Below are 19,323 nucleotides of genomic sequence, written 5' to 3' on the forward strand. Positions count from 1 at the left end.
CATAAACATAATTAGTTCTAACTAGACAGTCATAGCTAGACTTGAATTAAATCTTAACTAGTAGAAATGAATGAAAGGTTTTTTAAGTACTTGTGAAATGGAGAGAAAGGACAATATATAGAATTTAAGCAAGTTAAAAGGTAACTTCCCAAAGAGATATCTTATTCCAGCCACAAAATAGAAACTATTTCAGAAAACTGTATAATCATTTATTCTTTGGGCCTGTGACAGCTTAAAAATCTTCTTTCCTAGAGCAAATGATTCATTCACAGAAACTGGCAAAATATATACGTATACACATACATACATATTTTCTCCCCTACATTTGTTTATCTAAAGTTACCATTGCTGGCAGAACTGGTCTCCAAGGTACCTGATAACCCTCAAGTGAGTAGTCTTTTCTGGTTAACATTTTTCACATATGTGGAGTATCTGTTGCTGATGATCATGTTCCCAGGTCAGCAGGAATGCTTCTGGCAATGTGGTGTTTGCTTTGTGTGCTGGGCCGTGTCCACTGCCTGTGGTCACTTCCTCCATCTGATCATATGCCAGCACCTTGGCCTCTTACTGCTGTCCTCTGCACAGCATGGATCCTCATGGAACCATTGAGAAGTGCTAACACAGAGGGCTTTCCAAGGTCTTTGGGGCTGCTTGTGGTGCAGCTGGTAGCATGGGTTGGTACTCATGAAACTGTCCAGAGAACCAGGATATATCCTCTTCCTTAGTGTGTACTTTAACATGTTCGCTTGGATATGGAGCTTAGGACTGCTTTGGCCCCACTACCCCTCAGTATATTTTGGTTTCCTCAATTTTGGTTTCCACTTCTTTCTCTGAATGACTTCCTTGTCAACTTCCTTAACAATGTTCAGCTCTGTGAACCTCATAGACTTTTTAGATGCATGTATGGTTTCAACAGTCTAGACCTTGAAATGCATGCTGTAAACACTTTCAGACCGTAGGAACTTGTATATAAAATTAAAAGTCTGTAAATGAAAAATAAAGTACAAATATACTAGTGACAAATGTATCGTAAAAGATGAATTGATTCCTACATACCACTGTACCCTACCCTTAGTGAAGAACATAAACAAAATTCAGCAAAAAATTACTATGTTCCAAATAGCTTAATCTGGTTGGATGTGTTTCCTCCAATACTAGAAAAAAAAAATGTCATATGGTTTCACTCAAGCAAATGTGATAATTTTAAAAAATAACTTATGTATGTGTAATAAGCAGTAGGATGGGCGTTAAGATGTCCACATCTTAATCCCTGGAATCTGTGAATATATTAAGTTACAAATGAAACTAAGGTTGCTAATTGGTTGAATTTAAATGGGGAGATTATCCTGGATTATCCAGGTATGCCCAACGTAGTTACAAGAGTAACTACATTGTTAGTATGTAGAATACTACATACTAACCTGAAGAGAGAGGTGGAAGAATCTGTGTCAGAGTGATGCAGTGTGTGAGACTCAACCTGACATCGCTGGCTTTGAATGGAAGGAGGCCAGAAACCAAAGAATGATGACAACCTCTAGAAGCTGAAAAGAGGGAAAAAAGTTCTTTTCTAGACACTTCAGAAAGAACCACAACTCTGCCAACACCTTGATTTTACTGACTCCAAATCCGTTTAGTAGTTCTGACTTCCAGAATGACAAGATAATAAGTTTGTCTTGTTTTAGCCACTAAGTGTGATAATTTGTTGCAGCAGCAATAGGTTTCTGTTACAGTATGAAAGCTATCTTGCTCTGAATGAATATTGCTCAGTGATGACTTATGAATTATAGGTTCTTCTTCCAGTATATTATTTTTTTCTTGCTTCCAGCTCTCCTTGCCACACATCTTACTGTCCTTTCTCCATTGGTGACCCACCCTGAAAGTCATCATCATCTGGAACACTCCCTATTTGCTTTTACCTATGGAGAACTTCTATATTAGACTCTCTCTTTACATCTTCACCTGCCATCCAAATTGGAGCAAATGTCCCATTAGGGAAGCTTGCCCCACCTGAATTAATAATACATGTAAACTTTTCCCCAATATTTTGTCTTGCAAACTTTCATGCAATCTTTTCTGTCACTCTAGACTTCTTCCTTCTTCTTCCACGAATGCATACAATTGAACACCAGCTTTGTTCTGTCTCTCTTTGCCTATATATGCAAGTGCCCAGCGAAAGTAGAGGAAGATTATTTTCTAACTCATTTCTGTCTTTAAAAGCTGACACTGTTTTTTCCCTTGTGACCTTCATCAGTGATGCCCATATGCATGAGCTGTGCTCTCTTGAAGCCTCTGGTTCCATTTCCTTCCTGTGACCCAAGTCCGTATATATCTTTCTCAAAGATAAAATCTTCTGTTCCCTTCACTGTTAATGAGCTGGAGCAGGTCTTCTAGGGTCTTACAAGGTCTTCCTCTAGTCAGGTGTCAGCAAACAGTGGTCCGCAGGCCAAATCCAGCTCATCATCTGTTTTGTAAATGAAGTGGTTGGTCTTGGGGTGGGGTGCTTTTGGGTTTGTTTGTTTGTTTGTTTGTTTGTTTGTTTGTTTGTTTTTGGAGACTGAGTCTTACTCTGTCACCCAGGCTGGAGTGCAGTGGCACGATCACAGCTCACTGCAGCCTCGACCACCTTGATCCTCCTATCTTAGCCTCCCAACTAGCTGGGACTAGAGGTGCGTGCCACCACGCCCAGCTAACTTTTTTGTATTTTTTGTAGAGATGGGGTTTTGCCATGTTGCCCAGGCTGGTCTCAAACTCCTGGGTTTAAGCAATCCGCACACCTGTGCCTCCCAAAGTGCTGGGATTACAAGCATAAGCCACTGTGCCCAGCCCTGTTTTTGTAAAGTTTTATTAGAGCTACGTCATACACATTCATGTACCTGTTATCTATGGCTATTTTTGCACTACAGTGGTAGAGTTGAATTAACTGTGACAGAGTCTTAATGGACTATAAAGCCTAAAATATTTACCATCTGGTCCCTTACTGAAAAACTTTACCAGCCCCTCTTCTTGACAATACACTTTTTACTTTGCTGCTATCAGTTTTGTTTTATTTTGTTTTGTGGGTGATAGTTAACATAGTGATATTAGACTTGGACTTATAAATAGAGAAAGAGAGAGAGGAAGGATGAAAATGTGCCTACCTATAAATCTGTAATCTGGATATACTAACAGGGAGATTTTCTGTAAGAAGCAATTTTTCTACACAGCTTTTGGTATCCTTTCAGAGTACTGGGATAGTAGAGTCAGACTGATTCTGCATGTCTGGTCTGCAGTTCTTGGGAGATAATGATGATACTTATAAATAATAACAATATTGATAATGGTGGTCATTTGTTAAGTGCTTCCTATGTGCCAGGCACTATGTGAAGTACTTTAAGTTGGTTCTTTGGAAAGATCCAAATTAACACTATTGGGGAACTTGTTACAGATTTGCTTAAACAATTAGCAAGCGATGGCTGTGCTTACAAAGAATTAATGATACGTATAACATAAATGTGATTATGATTACTCACTAATTCTTTCTCAGGGTGGGGTAAGCTCTTCCAGCAGGGAAGGTGTCCCTAAGGGTGAGGTCTTCATCCCAATCCCCTGAGCTCTTTCCTTCTGTCCTACTTCTGTTCCAGTATGTTTCTCCCCCCGCCCCCACCCATGGATCCCCACCTGTTTCCTCTCTAGGCACCCTGACTTCCTCTGCATTGTTTTAGTGCCCAAACATGACAGAACAAGGCTTGCCTGCCTCGCTATGAAAAGTCAGCTGTTGCTGAACTGAATGTGCAACAGTCTCTTCAACGCACCTGTGGGCTGCATTCTCCCATGCTGAGCCAGGTTCCTCTCGTGGTGACCATGCTCAGGGACACGTACTAGGCCTCAAAATCCTGTAATAAACAACCCAGCTGCCTGGCTACAACCCAGGGTCTCTCAGGGATCCTGCCCATTGTTGCCCTGACTGTGCTAAACTGTTGCCCACTTACACTTCATGGACATTGCTGGTCTTACATGAATATATGTGCTAACAGACTCTCACTGGCTACCTCGAGCATGCATTTCCCAGCCTGCTGTTGTCCAGTGAAGTGTTCATTATTTTGACCCTAGTCAGGACCTGGAGGAAATAGTCTATAGGATAGGAAGTGTTTCTTCTCTCAAACAATAGACATGCTTTCTCTACCGTCTGTTCTAGTTTCTCTTCGAACGTTTCCTATTTATCTCTCTGACTGATGGAATGTGAATTCATACATTGAAGGCCATATGCTTTCTAACTCCAGAGCACTTTTAAAATCCCTTAATTTATATTTCTTTCTCTGTGTGTGGGTGTCTCTCTCTCTCTTTCCCCTTCCCCTCCCTCCCCTCTCTCTCTCACCCCACATCCCATCCCATTTCTCCCTTTTTTTTCTCTCTCTCTCTGATTCTAAACCAAGGAGAATATCTGGTCTCAAATCTAACGGCACCATATTTACTACTTGATGTTAGACAAATCAACTCATTGTTTTCAATAGCTGTAACATGAAATATAAGCACTTAACTTGCCAAATCCCTCAGTTGTTTTGGTGAGGCTGAAATGAGGAAGTACATTTATTCATCTGGTAAGTATTTATTCAGCCTTTAATGTGTATCAGGCACTATACCAGGTTCTGAGATACATTTATGAAGAGAACAAAGAAACTTTCTTACCCATGGCAGTGACATTTTGGTTGGGAAGACATATATTAGGTGAAGAAACAAACAAAATAAGTTTTGCAGGTTGTGGTGGGTGCTTTGCGGGAAGTGAGCATGATGCGGTGACTGAGGGTGACAGGGACAGCGATACTCAAGATAGGGCTGCCAGGAAAAGCCTCTTCAGGGAAGCGATATTGACAGTGTGACACTCGCAGTCTGTTTGAGAGAAAACCTACCGTTTACTGAACTGCAAACACACCTTGCAAGTGGTAAGATGTCACGTCAGTGAAGAGTAGTCTCCTCTAATCCTTTGTGCAAGAGGAAAAATTACAAAACAGTAAGTTTTCCCAATTTGTGATGCTGTAACTTCATAATAATCACTATACTTTCTTGTGAGCTCCTTTTTTTTTTAATCTAAATCTTTTACTACTTTCTCCTTTTCTGTTTTTTGTTTGTTTGCTTGCTTGCTTGCTTGCTTGTTTTTGAGACAGACTTTAGCTCCTGTTGCCCAGGCTGGAGTGCAGTGGCATGATCGCAGCTCACTGCAACCTTTGCCTCCCAGGTTCAGGAGATTCTCCTGCTTCCACCACCACGCCCAGCTAATTTTTGTATTTTTAGTGGAGATGGGGTTTCACCATGTTGGTCAGGCTGATCTCGAACTCTCAACCTTAGGTGATCCACCTGCCTCAGTCTCCCAAAGTGCTGGGATTACAGGTGTGAGCCACCTTGCCTGGCCTCTCTTCTGTTTTTGATTTGTGCTGGCCTCATCTTGTCCTCTGGCCCCTGTCTATGGTACTGTTTTCCTTCTGCCTGCTCTCAATCTTCCCTGCCACTGTTCATACACTTCCTTCCTGCTGCTTGACCTGCTGCGTGCCATAAACCCATGAAATTGGTTTCCATTTCTAAGACTTGAACCCTATACTTCTGAAACCTTCCCTAAGGTTTCCTAAGCTGCTCATTTTTCTACTAACCTACCTACCGTTCAGAATATAGGGAATTTCTGCTACTTACCTCCTGAAGACAGGAGTATTTCCAAATTGATCTGACTAGAATTGGCTGGCATAGTGCCTGGCACATAGTAAATCCTCAATAAATATTTATCGACTTTTAATGAATAAGTGAACTGATTTTGCTGATCTCATGCAGTCTATCTACAGGGTTAAAGTGTTTTTTCCTCTATAATTTTACATCTATTTTCCCCTCACATGTAAAATGCATATAAAAGCCTTCATCTTCAGCTCTATAGGATAGTAAAATCTGATCTCTTCATCAGAGGATTTAAAAAAATTTGTAATCTACTTTCTCTATTTGTCATACATGTAAAACTTTGTCGTTGATCCCAGAGACACCTAGAGGCATTGACAGTGTCTCTGAGATTCTTTGTACATTGTCCAACATAGTGCACAATGACAAGCCTTGGAATTTAGTATGTAAATGGATTTTTGTTAATGATAATAACAATCACTGAGATTTAAGCTGTTTTGGTTTCTGTTTTCAGCCTCTTCAATTATCAAATGTATTATTCATATTAAGTAGAAACGTCTAAGGAAAATCTTTGTATTAAGGAAGTTGTCATGTTTTCAGAGTTAAGTAGCAACTAAATGCAATGTTTCTTTTGAAGAGAATTTTCAAATGTATCCAGAGTTTGGTTTTAGACACTCTGTGTGATATTATTGATCAGCAATAGCAGCAATAACTTAGCTACAAACAACTTTCAGAGACTTTTCAACAGCAAATAGAATACTCACTTTTTATCAGTATAAAGTTGTGTTTAGAATCATCACTGCCAACTCTTTTCAAGAACTTAAGTGTTAAGTATTCCCTTAAATCTATATCTTCTTGTGTTATGTCAGTTAGTAATAACTTGTAAGTGATCCTTCAGTTTTGAACATTTTCTGTTTATAGTTCTAAAATATTTAAATAATACCAAAAATTGATGAAGAATCCCTTTGGGTTTTTGTTGTTTAGACTATATTGTTTAATTCAAGAATACCCACATAATTTACGCTGGATTTTTATTTAGACTTATACAAAGACCTGACCTATGTGATCAGGAACAACTTCAAAATTTCAGTATTTATGATTTATATTTGTTGCCCTGTGGGATGTATTAGGTTGGTATAAACGTAATAGCGGTTTTTGCCATTACTTTTAATAACTCTAAAAAATAACTCTAAAGCAGTGGGGCAGACTTTCAAATAAACATACTAATAATTACATGTCTAGGAGGCCCCTGTGTCCTTCAAAGCAGTCACCTAGGAAAGCTACACATTTGTTCCAGTAATGCTGCTATGGCTTAAAAATGTTATGGAATGCCTCTGAAATGCTAAGACGTAAAGGTAAAATGACATTATTTTAAATAACCTGAACTGTGGCAGAGGTGAATTGAATTTTGTTGAGTAGTCAAATCATCCCAGGAACAAGTATAGTAAATAAAATCTGGAGTGTTGCTTGGAGCCATAGTTGGATGTAAAATAACAAGATGGGCTTTCCTAATGATGCATAAACTAACTCTTGAAATTGTCAAAGAGGAATTCCAGAACCTTGGACCTTGGAATAAATGTATAAGCTGCCAAGGTAGCTACTGTGAAGAATAGTACTTGTCTAGGTAGGGAAAAAAATATGTGTATGTTTGCAAAATAAGATCAGTTTTATTACTTTATAGACAAACCTTGTAGATGAAAAAAATACTCCTATCATGGAGCTCTTTATAAGCAAACTTCCGAATGTAAGTAGAATTTCTGCCTCATCCTTTCTAAGCCTGTTGAGAAATCTGGATTTCTAATAATGACTTATTACCTTTAAAAAGTAATGTTTACTGTTTTAAAAGTAGATGCTTTGCAGTTTCTCTTCACCTTTTTTTGATTAGCTTTGTTACTCTATTCAATTTTTATTTCAGTTCATCCATCTTTGTTCACTCTGAGATTCTCAAAATGTGTTTTCTCATTGTAAAATTATCAAACTGTTGAACTAAGTTAGAAAATCATATCTAAACCGAAGGCTATTAATTGTTCTCTATTGTTTCAAGCTCTTTTTTGTTGACATTAGTAATGATCAGATGCCTTTCTTTTCAAAGTGAGACCCTATTATCTAAGAGAGAAGTCTCAAATTAAAGATTTTATAAAACAAATAACCCTCAATTTTGGAGTTTCTATTATATTTTATGTTTATTAATAAAAGCTTTAAAAATAGAGTTCAGCCAAACTGCTGGATATTGTTTCTCTAATGTAGAGACTTCCAGGTGGACTCATCAGCCAAGCATTGGGGGGTGGAACTGATGTGTCTTGCTTGACTGGGGCTTTTCCAAATTCATTTTGCCACATCAGTCTTCATCCAAGTCATCCAGGCCCCTATTTCTTCATTGCTGAGTTGAAATAATAAAAGGTAAAATGGAGCATGGAAAGCAGAGAAAATTGTTATCCTTCTGCAAAGAGACTAAGACAGCTAAATTGTGACATAATTTGAACTGTTCAAATTTGACAAGTTTGATTGGAAAATTATGTGACCCATGTAATTAGAGATCAAAATGGCCACTAGTTTGCAGTTTTAAAGAGTCATAGATTGGTGTTTTTACCACAGACTGATAGAATATTATTTTATTCTGCCCAATATTAACTATTGCACAAATGACTATTGTTTTGCAGTTTGGTGATTTAAATGCCGTGTCTCCTGGAAATCTGGATAAAGGTAAGAATTGAAAATAATGTACATTTTAAGAACTTTTTTTCACTAACAAATTCTCATAGAGGAAAATACACTGTATGTTTACAACACTCTGATTTTGCAGAAGTGGCATACAAATCCTAGATAAATGTGAAACTCCTGTCTTTTCATTATTTCTCCATTTTTCCCCATCGCTATGCCTTCTACATATGAGGTATTTTAATTGCAGATAATTGAATTTAAATGTAGTTATAAAGTTCTTTACACTTTTTGCCTAAAGTTCATTACAAGTAACAAGAAATTATTTCTGACCATGGCTAGAGTCCTGGAGATAAGTGATAAAATTGGATGAGACATTTTATTCAAGGCCCACCAGGCAAGAAAAACGATTCCTTGGCTCACCTACCTCACCAATTCATACTTTTGTATAGAAAAAGAACTCAGAGATAGCAGTGAGGTTTACTGTAAATGCAAGATTAGTAGTGGTATAGATGAAGAAGGTAACATATATACTTCTGAAATTTTAATAGCAGCATTGCCACTCTAATATACAGTATAATATGATAACATGATATATGTTTCTGAAGAACCTGAGGATCAACAAAATCACACAATAAAAAAAGCAAGGTGGACTTAGGGGGAGATAGAATGGGGATAGAGCACACAAATCTTACCCACCTTTATAAGCAGAGCACAAGCAAAACAATACTGATAAAAATACCAGTGCAATTATTAAAAACAAGTAAATTTTCTGTTAAACACTGCAGGAAACAGAGCTCTTTCTTTTAAAAGGTGGTGGAGGGAGGGAGGTATTTTGAGGTTTTAAGGAATTGTTATGGTTATTGACTATCAGAGACAGGTACAAAATGCACAAAAACTGGGGAGAACTATGCACTTAGCCCTTCCAGGCCAGAGTCACTGGGGAAAATGAGGTGAAAGGAAGCACGTGGGGAGTCTGTAAAGAGGTTCAGCGCTGTTCTCCAGAGCGTGCTATATTAAGGTACTCAGTACACTAGCAATGCAGGGAAATCAGAAAATTATAGCCAAAAAAATTGTTGCTACAAATATAGGATTAACCAAATAATCCTCAGAAAAATAAGTCAATGATGATATTAATTAGTAATTTTAGAGCAAGAAACGTGGTAACTGATACCCATGTCCATCATAAAGCAACACTGATGATATACTCACACCAAAGCCTCATAACCCAAATTTAGGAGTTTCATCCCAGGGTGTCCAGAAGAACAGTAGAGATTTACTACTCAGTCAGAGACTGAATTCCAGCCAGGCTTCTTCACACAGTGCTGAACGACAATCTTCTGTAAACTCCTATAGCACCTAATTTTAGTTTTTATGCACCAAATTTCCATAACCTGACGTAGATTCCTAGGAAATGTCTTCAAGTTTTTATAGAAGCATAAAATGTCTACAGAATTACATTCCTTTGTCCTTAGGACCTGGAGAATGGGCTTGCTTTTATAAGTTGCTTTGTAGATTTTCCAAAGGAAACCTGTCACCCAGAGATAGATGTAAGCAAAACGTACCTGGAACACTTAAGTTTGTCCAGTCCGTTATCTCACTACCCTTTCCATCCACAACAAAATAGACAGAAGGACTTTCCTCACTTTGTCTCCACTGCCCTCCCTGCCTGAAAATGAGTTTTTGTCTTTTCAGTGCTCCCTTTTTTATTATTTTGACACTAATTTCTTAGGCACAGGGAAATCTGTGGACAGGGAGCAGAGAAGTAGTGTGACTTGTCCTCACCTGCTGGAGGTGGCCACGCTGGTCCCATTTACCCCCAGACCTCTTGATGGCTCTTGAGATAGAGCCAGATGGGCATACTCAGGGCCTAAAGATTGAATGTGAAATCCTAGGAGTTTTTGAGGGCTTCTGCCACAAAATGAGAATTCTTGTTCTGATAATAAAAGGAATATTTGCTCCATATAAAAATTTCAAATAATACAGAGAATTAGAAACTATAGAAAGTGAAGCTTTATTATCACAACCCTAAGAGACTACCACCATGAAGAGTTTGTGTTAAGATCCTTACAGACATTTTGTTTTATGTATAAAAGATGAAAACCAAAACATTTCATGCAAACATGTTTCAAGTATACCCTCTTGATGAAGCAAATGTCTACAAAAGGTGTCCTTCTCCTTGTAGCCCTTCAACCCTTTGAATATACTTGTTCTGACACACTCAGATATTATCATTAAGTTCCTTTTCCAGAGGCAAAAAGGTAACTTGATAAAGTAGGTGGACCAAGATGTCTTTTGCCTCATCTAAGAGCACTTCTTTGTTTTATTGGTCACTAATGTATGACACACATTTCTAGGTAATGCATATTAAACTCCACCTGTTTAATCACAAATTGCCATTTCTCAGACCTTGCTCCTGGTGGCTGTACACTGTACAACCATATATGGAAGCACTTTTACCTCTCACTGCTTTTTTCTAGAACCAACTTTGCCCCAGTCATAATGAAATAAGAAAAGTCAAGGGGCCTTGTTTATAGAGACAGCTGCATTACCAGAGATTTTTGCTGTGGGTGTCTACCAAGTGGTAAAGCTACAATCTTACTGCTGGCAAAGAATCCAACTTAATCTGACTAAAGAGATACTTGTTGCACATTCATTGTAAGTGATATGCCATAGAACAGTAGAGAATGGAGACCTGACTCTGTTTATACAAGCCACTGTAATTATCCCTCATGAAGAGGTATTCTGAGGAGACTGTCACACAATAGTAAAGCTGTATATGTGCATTTTCTGTCTCTAATGTACTTTTGAATTTTAACAGTGCATACTGGAAAAAAATTACATGGCATTCTATTATAATGATGCCTTAGTTAATATAAAATGTATTACAATTTGGGGGTAACCGTGACTATATAATGCATTTAATTTCCAGAAATGAATACCAGCTATTAACAGTATCAGCTGCCAAGAATGGAAATCCATTGCACATCTTTAATCTGATACTACTGCCTCAGCCTTAATAATTTTATAATAAAATTAAGGGTTTATTTAATACTGTGACCATCTATAACATTGATAAATGCTAAAAAGTCTTACAGCAGCCTCTGTTTATACATGGAATAGTAATATTAAGAATCAACATAGTTCTTACTCACATTAACGCTAGCATAGATAAAATGTATATTTAGTGTAGATTTTTGGAGGAAACAAAACTTTTTTTGGATTTGCGTTTTCAGCTCAGTACATTCCTCAAAAGTCAGTGTAACATACCAAAGTGACTACTTTATTATGACACAAATTATGCCATTATTTAATATAGACACTTATGGAAATTCCAAAGGCTTTTTTAAAAAAGTTAATGAAGTATCAATCACAAATTGCCAAAAGTAAATTAATCTCGCTATGTTTGAAAGAATTATAGATGCATCAATACAGCATTGATATGAATATATTCCGATGAAAAGAAAACCTATAAGCTTTGTTTCCTGAGAAGCGCTAAGATGTTGCTTTCTTAATGTACTATATTAAAGTGTTTGTAAAGCACGTGTTGATTGCTATTTTCTAATTTGTCTTCTGATAATAGTCTTGGTTTTATTTGTTTGTGCAGATGAAGGCAGTGAAGTGGAAAGTGAAATGGATGAAGAACTGGATGACTCTTCAGAGCCTCAAGCCAAAAGAGAGAAAACAGAGCTGAGCCAGGCATTTCCAGTGGGCTGCATGCAGCCTGTTCTCGAGACTGGCGTGCAACCAAGCCTCCTGAATCCAATTCACAGCGAGCACATTGTCACAAGTACTCAGACTATCAGACAGTGCAGCGCTACAGGAAATACCTACACTGCAGTCTAAAGAATATTAAAGCGTATTTCTCCAGCTTACATTAACCCTGTTGATATTGGGCTTAAGTTGAAAATTTAATAAGCCTGAAGGTCGACTGTTGTCAAATTCTATCTGTGCTGAACATTAACTTTTTGGAGTTGTGAAATGGAATGGGTGTATGTATTTTGCCAGATTTTTTTTTTAACGTAAACAAATTATTTGCCTCTTAATAATGAATTTTTTCCCTTAGTTTCAGGTGTCAAGAAGGATTTTACAACACTTAATGTCAATGTTTTGTTTTCTTATAATTAAAAGGAATTTACATTTTTTTGTAGCTTAAAATATTTTATTGTTGATTGTTAGTCTTGGTGTATGATTTCATGTGTAAGTTTTAAATTAGATGCACTTCTGTGAAATATCAAAAGAAATGATTGTTTTGATTGACACTGGAGGCATGCCCATTTGGCAGCAGATGCATCAAATTTGCTTTTGAAAGGTGCTTTTCATTGGACAGAACCATAAGACACTATTTTGATAACATTTTGAGTACGGAGAGAGAATACAGAGCATTTTTATTATAGTGCTAGAGGGTTTGGAAGGTCATCTATTTTCTCTGAGGAAAATTGAGCTGTGCATTTATCAGTTCAGAGTAAATGACAGAATTGCAAGAGATTATGCTAATAGGTACATAGTTTGTGTACATAATTATTAAACCATGTTAACAATGCAAGCTTCCGTTAAACATTGAATTTTAACTATTATTTGCATACCAATTCCTCTGTTTAAAGACTACTGATTCTGTATTTGGGACCACTGCACAGATGCATTCTGCTGTTAAGTGGGGGCTGTTATAGTTAGATACTGAAGCAGGAAAAAATGACTTGACTTTTTTTTTTAAGTGTACATGCTACTTATACTGAACTGGACATACAGGAAACCATTCCATTTGGATGACTTTCTTTTATTCCAGGTCTTTTTCCTAATAGTAGTTCAATATGCTGCTATTATAAACGAGAATTTATAGAATGCACGGAATGTAGCAACCTACATAATGTTATTTCCTTCAAAACTATTTCCTGGTTTCTAAAGTACGTGGATTTAAATTGTAAACAGAACCTGAAGGCAGTGTAACTGGCACACCTCACTGTTACTTATCCCCAATTCTGTAGGATTTGGATAGGTGGCTGGATGGACCATTGCCATTGAAGAATGTACATCAGGGATCATCGTACCTCGGCTATTACATGGTGCCTTAAAACAGAACTGAAGCTAAGGTTTAGTAAGGTTTATTTTGTTCATGTGACTAACTCTTCAATCCATTTGACAAAGTGTGCCTGTCATTTTCAGATTCCCGAAGTAAGGACAGGTGACATGTTCTTCAAAGGAAATTTAGGGAAAACAAAGCAAAACAAAAAGACGAAAATCAGTTCCCCTCTTTGAGTGACCGTGGATCTATTTTTTATTCTTAGAGCTGAATATTACTTGATTACAAATCAGATTGCTTAAGGGTGTGGAATAGCAGGCTAGTTTTAATACCAACTTGTTACATAAAATCATATATGTTTTAGACCATTCTTATTTAGTTACAATTTTAGAAAGTTAACAAAGTAAGCAGGTACTTATCGAAGTGCATCTTTTCAGTCTAAATGTTTGTCTGTGTGTCTAGGTGCTGGTGTGTCCACATGCACACATGAGTGCCCATGGGGCAGGAGTCTGCTACAAAGTCAGAAGGTGAGATCCTAGAGAGTTAAAATCCCAGCCCCATTTTAATTTGCATGAAAAGCCAAGGTTCTTTTAAGCACTCAAATTATTTAATGATTAAAACACAAAAAAGGCACATCTGTTCATTTAAATAGTTGTAAAAAACTAATCAGCAAAAATAAATAGATAATAAAGCCAAAAAAAGGAAAGCACAAAACGATTGACAGATTATCAAATGAGGCCTATATTAAAACCAAGATGTTTATCTTTCCAGTGGTATTGGGGTAAGGGGGGTGGGGGGTTTGAAAGAAGAGGTGAGCCAGTCTGTAAAGTTAGAAATACCAAATGGCTTATCAGGTAATACACAGTGTGTTTAAGCTGCTGTTGCTTGATTGCCTCAGACTACTCAAATAACATCAACAACATTTCTTAAGTAAAATTTAAATATTTTAGATGTAATTTTAAAAACTGATCGAAATTTTTTATTTTACAACTCATATATTTGAAAGTCTTCACTAGCATGGTAGCATCACCTTCATCTCAATATCATTTAAATTACTGTCTCCCTTTTCCTCCCAAAAGACAATGGATTTGTACCAAAACACACACACAAAAGGCAAACAAAACATGGTAAGCTGCAGAAGATCATGTATCTACTTCATTGTGCATAGGAAGTGTTTACAGGTAAAATTAAAATCAAAAATTGAAAAAACACTCTTCATTTTGGCTCTTCTTTCTGCATTTTTTCAGTTTCCTGTCTCTACCCACCATCCTTTGAATGATACCATATCTGTATTGGACCAAATGTATTTATTGGTTTCATTTTGATTATTGGGTGACTTTAAATGTATTTATTATCATTGTTTCCTTTAATTTAATGTTGGATATATTTGTATCATTACAGGAATCTGATAATAATGGGCAAATTTAGATTGATGAGGCTTAGGGATCGGGGATGCTCCAGGATTCAACATTTCTTCCAATTGTTCATGGTTTGTTTAAATTAGGACAGATTAAGAACTAATAAACATGATTACATTTGAACTAGACTCAATAAAAATATTCTGATCTCCTTTATGAATATTTAGGAATATTCTTTGTGACTAATGTGAGTAGTTTGGATCAAAACATAAAAGAAGACCTATGGTTTATGCTACTTCTGGTTATTTGTAGTTCACACTAAAACATGCACACACATACAAACATTTTCATCAATTTCAAATTTGAATTGTGAAATATTTGAGAAAATAAAAACATAATTTATACATTTGAGCAAATTGAGCAATCACATTTATTGCATTTATTTCCATTTTTCCCTTTTTTCATTCATTGAAACTGGGTTTTCTAAATAATATTAGACACTAACACTCTTAACAGATTTATTCACAAATGACACAAGTACACATTTTAAGACTTCTTTGTATTTCTTGCAATTATAACCAATCACTAGTCATGAAATATACCTACATAAACCAAGTGCTACACTTTCAGTGAGGAAGCATGTAAGGAAGCTATGTTGACTGTTTTTAAGTTTCAGAAAAGATATTTTCATATGATAGGATTGAGTATCATGGGTATAGTTTGATCTTGACATACTTTGAAAATCATACTCAGAAGATTTGCATTCATGAAACCAATGAACAATAGGGTGGAATGGATGAACCATCTCCTTGGAAGACAGGGCCCAATTTTCAATTTTTTCTTTGGCTATCAAGTTGCTAGTCACTTATTCAGGATTTTCATCCAAACTGTGTTTGGACTGACTGTATAAGTCTTACTGCCTTTTCAGAAATCTGCTTTCCTTTGTGTGATTTTTCTTGTACTGTATAGCACGGTTTATGCACCTCTCTTTAGATGGTGTACTTTAAAACAAAGTAAAATTTAGAAAATGGTTTTAACACTGCATACCTAAAATTAGTAGTGTGCAGCATTGACTGCCTTTGATTTGTAGTAAACAAGTAAAAATGAATATGTTCTTGTAGAATGCTGTAAAAGTCATTCAGGAATGAATACGGTTTTAGTGCCGTAATCATGAATCTTTTATATGAATGCACTGTCTAAAAGTGCTAAATGCATTTTCAAATTTTAAAATTCCTCAGATGATATATTTGAAATGTCTAAAATAATGCTGTGCTTGAAACATTAGTGTAAAAGAAAAAAAAAAAAATGTGTGTCACTGTGATGTTGGTCCTCCCTGTGTGGACACAAGTAGAAAGTAAAAACTTGGCAAGTCACCTTTGTGTACAGTTTGAGGCAGTGGTTATATACAATAAATTGACCTTTATTATATCCCCCCGACACACACATTCTTGGTGAGAAAATAACAACCATCCAAAAATTGAGATCAGAACTTTTGTGATCTGTATGAATCACACCAGATCATGGGGGAGGAGGATTGGCATGCAGTGCTATTGAAAATTGGGCTTGTTGCTAGATCAGAACAACCTCCATGTATATGGTTAGAACAAATCAATTAATGGAATCCTAGTATTTCTGCAAGTTTGGTGATTTTTAAAAACTGGAATAGAAGCATTAATTCAGTGCTTAGTTCTAGTATTAGAAAACCCCTTTGATGTAATGCCTTGTATTAACCCTTTGAGCATTGTAAGATATACAATGGGGGACAAAAGCCTTTCAGATCATTTATTTAGACTTAGACCGGTAAAGTATACTCTATACCCAAATGTCTAATTATGCTGTTTTTTTAAGGGGGGGGGGGGTAGGAAGAGAAAGTGTTTCCACGCCAAACACTTGCATTTTATATACAACTCTTAATTTTTCTTCAAGAGGGCTTGATATATTTATTCCCAAATATTCACTGCCATCTAAGTAAGTGTACTGTTTACAGAAAAAAAAAAAAAAAATCAACTTTTCTAGCATCACACCATAGTTTCTAGAAAAGGAGGACAAATACATGGGCCTGGATAGACCTATGTCATAACTGATTTCTGCACATTGAAGGTACCTAGATTGCCTTTAAAAGGTATAAAGAAAGGGTTAAGTTTCTTTTTTTTTTTCTTTTTTTCCCAAAATGAAACAAAAGATCTCATTTATTTAGCTTTAGAAAGTACAAGTGTAAGTGAAGCCTTAGGAAGAAACGAGTTCAAGTGGATTAAGAGAATCTGAACTCTGGGGGCAGTTAGGCTATTTGGAGTTAGATCGCTCATAAAATATTGTTTGGGAATTTCACACAGGGCATAATTTTATCTATGCTCCAAAACTTTAATACTTTGTCAAAAAATTATATATAGATAGAATGGAGAGCAAAGCACTTGATTTTAAGCTCATCTGTCAGGAGATGCTATGATTACTGCTTCTGATATCTCTAAATGTCAGTCTGCTTACACCATTGCTGATTTTGTTAAAGGGAATCTCTTCGTGCACTTGATTCCCTCTGTTCCCTGCGTGATCGAACATGAAAGCAGTGTTGTCTGCAGATGTGCTTGCGCTGCCCTAGCCGGGCGCAAATAAGAGTGTAACCTATTCTGATGTCTGGTGAAAGGACATCCATAGCATAGTGCAAGTATGCCGTAAACGTTGCTTTTTAGGCAGTTTAGGAAGTCAAACCATGCAAATTACTCATGTGTTAACATGCAATACTCAAAGGGTTTTAATTTAACTCTCTTCTTTTGAATTCTTCATGATGATTTACTGTAAATGCTTCTCAGTTTGCATGCCTTGATCATTGCTGCTAGTGATTTTATGTGCCAGTAGACCTGAGTTTAGTTTACCAATTTTACTTAAATAGTAAAAGCCACTTACAAAGTGACTGCCTAGGATTTTTTTTTTTTCTTTTCATTTGAAATAATTGATAATACTTTTTTTAAAAAAAAATATGTTTTGTCTCTTCTTTTATTTGGTTCTGGTTTGATTATTTTTCTCCCCTCTTTCCTTTGTTTTTTTAAATAAATTATGATGTTGGGATTGGAAGCCCTGAGTAATGAAAATCTTTGGTAAGAATTGTTTATGTAGCTCAATAATGAGGACAACAAATCTTTTTTAGAAGAATTTTGATTCTGGGGAGGAAAGAAAATATAAAAACTCCCATTGACTGTTGATAACCAAGTAAATTTTTCCTTCAGTAAATTAGTGTTTTTGAAGAAACGATCGCCTTGTTTTAACCTGCTAAACAACAATTTTAAAGAAGCTATTGAATTTTATTCGTTTAAAAAGCATCTTTTGTACCAAAGCAAATTTTTTTCTCTACTCATTTCCATCATCAATTTGGACCTATGGTGGTGACCAATGCATTGGTTACAGAAACTTTAAGTGAGTGCCTTGAAAAAACTTGGAAATTTGTGCCTGAGGTGGTAAACTTTTAATTAGGTTAATTGTAGTGCTTACCAATCAGTAACTTCACTATCACTCAGGGCTTTCGTACCTTCTAGGTAAAACTTCTTTCATTGTGTTTTTTTAAGATAACTGTATTTTTTTTAAGTGCCATCATTTAAATTTCACTTAGTAAGTGGCCGATTACATTATTCAGTCCCACAAGCACAGAAACATAGTAACACTAGGACATATTTGAACATTTATTTTACAATCGACTGAATATATTATGTAAATGAGGTAAGCAACTTTTGTAGAGATTGTATGTGTGAGATAATGTAATGTTCTTTTCCAGTTTTTGGACTACAGTTGAATAAACTTTTAATTATTTAAAACATCTTTACCGAATAACATGTGATGGTTTTTTGTATAATGTATTTGATTTTGTAAATACGTATTTCCTGATGTGATTTTTGTGAGAAATGCTAAATCTTTTAGTATATCATGTCCTCTCAAAATTGGCAGGAGCTAAATAATAGTTTGTGGGCGATTTGTATTGTGTACTGTACAATAACTGGGGAACTTTTATAATTATAAAAATATATATTAACTTTTAGTGTGTTGTTTAAACAAATGACTGGAACATACTAAAGATATTAGTAGGATTTTTCTGAATATTTCAGACTTGAACTCAGGCTAGCTTTCTTGTGTTTTTCAAAACAAAATGGTGTCTTGTCTTTTAAAATCAATAAATTTGTTTCCTTGTTACAAATACATTGGAAATGGCTTGAGTTTTTTTCCCCTCAAATCACTGCCTGGAAGCTAATAATACAGTACCTCATCTGGAGGGTAGTATCTGTCATTCATTAACTTAGAAACAAAATTAAGTTGTTTTCCTTTTTTGTGTCAAATGAAATTGGCAATATTTACACATGAACAGCACAAAAAGAGAAAATTATAAGCCCAGCAGGGTACAAATCTTACCCTCAAAGAAAATTAATGATTGAGTGCTATATAATTTCAGAAGCTGTCACATTTCCATTGTAAATCCAGATTTTTGGATGTGCATAGTGTGTTTGTTTTATGTCACTTCACATTGATATTTGGCACTCAAGTTCCTTTCTTACATTCAACTTGCTTATTAAAATTTAACACACTTAAGAAGATATGCTGCCAGTGTTTTTCCATAGAATACCTACAGGAAAATTCACTTTTTGGTGTACAATTCTATGAATATTGACAGAC

The 19,323-nt window shown here is 36.0% G+C and overlaps 1 protein-coding gene across 1 annotated transcript in view; it reads left to right on the plus strand.

Annotated features, from left to right (window-relative positions):
- The window catches only part of RFX3 (regulatory factor X3), a gene marked incomplete at its 5' end in the record, with an annotated part of 147,816 nt that extends 128,964 nt beyond the window's left edge, over window positions 1-18,852 (plus strand). The window contains 2 exons of the mRNA XM_017871691.1: window positions 8,295-8,337; window positions 11,900-18,852. Of these exons, the coding sequence (XP_017727180.1) occupies window positions 8,295-8,337; window positions 11,900-12,138 (282 nt within the window). The remainder of the gene's footprint in view (window positions 1-8,294; window positions 8,338-11,899) is intronic.
- Window positions 18,853-19,323: the final 471 nt, after the last annotated feature.

Source organism: Rhinopithecus bieti, unplaced genomic scaffold (assembly GCF_001698545.2).
Source record: "Rhinopithecus bieti isolate Rb0 unplaced genomic scaffold, ASM169854v2 scaffold_6906, whole genome shotgun sequence".
Taxonomy (NCBI): Eukaryota; Metazoa; Chordata; class Mammalia; order Primates; family Cercopithecidae; genus Rhinopithecus; species Rhinopithecus bieti.